The sequence below is a fragment of the Austrofundulus limnaeus genome, unplaced genomic scaffold (assembly GCF_001266775.1).
Source record: "Austrofundulus limnaeus strain Quisiro unplaced genomic scaffold, Austrofundulus_limnaeus-1.0 Scaffold660, whole genome shotgun sequence".
NCBI classification, from domain to species: Eukaryota; Metazoa; Chordata; class Actinopteri; order Cyprinodontiformes; family Rivulidae; genus Austrofundulus; species Austrofundulus limnaeus.
The window spans coordinates 112,695-114,312 of NW_013953062.1; the positions used below are offsets into that span (position 1 = coordinate 112,695).

Consider the following 1,618-nt stretch of genomic DNA (forward strand, 5'->3'; position numbering starts at 1 on the left):
ATGTATATATACAGTATATGAAAGTGTTTGGATATGTAGGTAAGGGTAGGTTTATGTGTATATGTACGCTGCTCGGGAGGATGGGGGGGGCACTGCTGCTCGGAAGGGTGGAGGGAGCGCTTGAACAACGCACGCTAACTCCCGATCTTAATCAATGAAATATTCACATTGAGTACTTTGTTCTGTACAGAGTTGAATGTGCTTCACAAAAGTTTGATTTACTTGGACTTATCGTGTGTTGTTTAAGTGTTCCCTTTATTTTTTTGAGCAGTGTATATACTGTATGTATATGAGCTATATGTCTGCYATGTGCTGCTGAGTGTGACATGCTTTGTGTCATGTGCAGCTGTGATGATTGTGTATAAAGTAATACGGTGTCAGAACAGTATATATTTATATTTCTCATCCAACCACAATTAAATTCACTTTATCCAGGAGGCATAATTTATCTGGATAGCTTTTATTAACAATAACAAGCCTGAATGAGAACAAGCCAAAATGAAACAGGACTAACATCTTTTTACTTCTTACCATTTTTTAAAAATGTAAGGATTTGCATGAAAGTGTAAGAAATAGAAGTAAAAAATAGGCTGGAAAATGATTAATCAAATAAAGTACAGATAACCAAAATTTCTACTTAACTACAGTAACAAAGTATTTGCACTTAGTTACTTTACACCTCTTCAGAGGACAATTAGTTTTAATGGATGTTCATCCAATAATTATTTCATGAAAGTTTCATTAAAATCTGTCCAGTGATTCATGAGATATTCTGCTAACAGAAAGGCACATGCGTATTTGTTACACACACCTTTAGAGATTAGTGATGATATCTACTGTAAACAAAGGAGCGGCGTTATTATGAGGAGGAGATGTATGTGCAGAGGTTGACTTCAACTGGAACAAAGCAGGTTTAATGACTCTGCTGGTGTTTATTGTTCTTGTTTTATTTGTCGAATAGTCGAATATGTATGTCGAAACAGCAGCAAACAGAAAGTATGTGAGTGTTTTCTTAAGGGGGCGGGGTTTAAAGGTAGTTCAGGGAGGAAGCCAGCCAGTCAGATCAGAGTGAGTGAGAGCAGAAGTAGAGCAGGGTCAGAGTGTAAACCAGCAGCATGAGCACTGAGGCACCACTGAAGACTGATTCAGCTGCAGGGAGGAGAGGCTGGAAGGTGAGACTCTTCCTAACTGTCCCTGGGTTTATGTGGTCCTTTGAACTGTCTCCAACATCCTGTGTGTGTTTCCAGTGCCCTCTGAGTGACGCTCATGTTCACAGAGAAGATGTGAGGAAAGTCTGGAAAGAATGTCAAGAGGAGAGCTTCTGGTACAGAGGTAGTTCATTCAGCACATTCATACACACTGGTATCAACTGAATTGTTTCTTATAGTTGGCTTCAGGGGTGTCACTAGGTTTAGAGGACAAGGGGGGCTTGGCCCCCAGGAGACACACTGAATTTATTTATATATAAATTAAAATATTATTTGGCCTTGAATGATTTAGAAATAACTATGGAAAATAATATATATCTGAAAGTGTAGGTATTGTTCTCTAAATAAATATTACTGAAATGATACTTTGCACTAATATACACACACACACACACACACACACACACACA

The 1,618-nt window shown here is 38.3% G+C and overlaps 1 protein-coding gene across 1 annotated transcript in view; it reads left to right on the forward strand.

The window, feature by feature from the left end:
* The first annotated feature begins 1,062 nt into the window (after nt 1–1,062).
* Nucleotides 1,063–1,618, forward strand: part of ociad2 (OCIA domain containing 2) — a 14,574-nt gene continuing 14,018 nt past the window's right edge. Inside the window, exons 1-2 of the mRNA XM_014027541.1 lie at nt 1,063–1,172; nt 1,248–1,332. Of these exons, the coding sequence (XP_013882995.1) occupies nt 1,116–1,172; nt 1,248–1,332 (142 nt within the window). The 5' untranslated portion in view covers nt 1,063–1,115. The remainder of the gene's footprint in view (nt 1,173–1,247; nt 1,333–1,618) is intronic.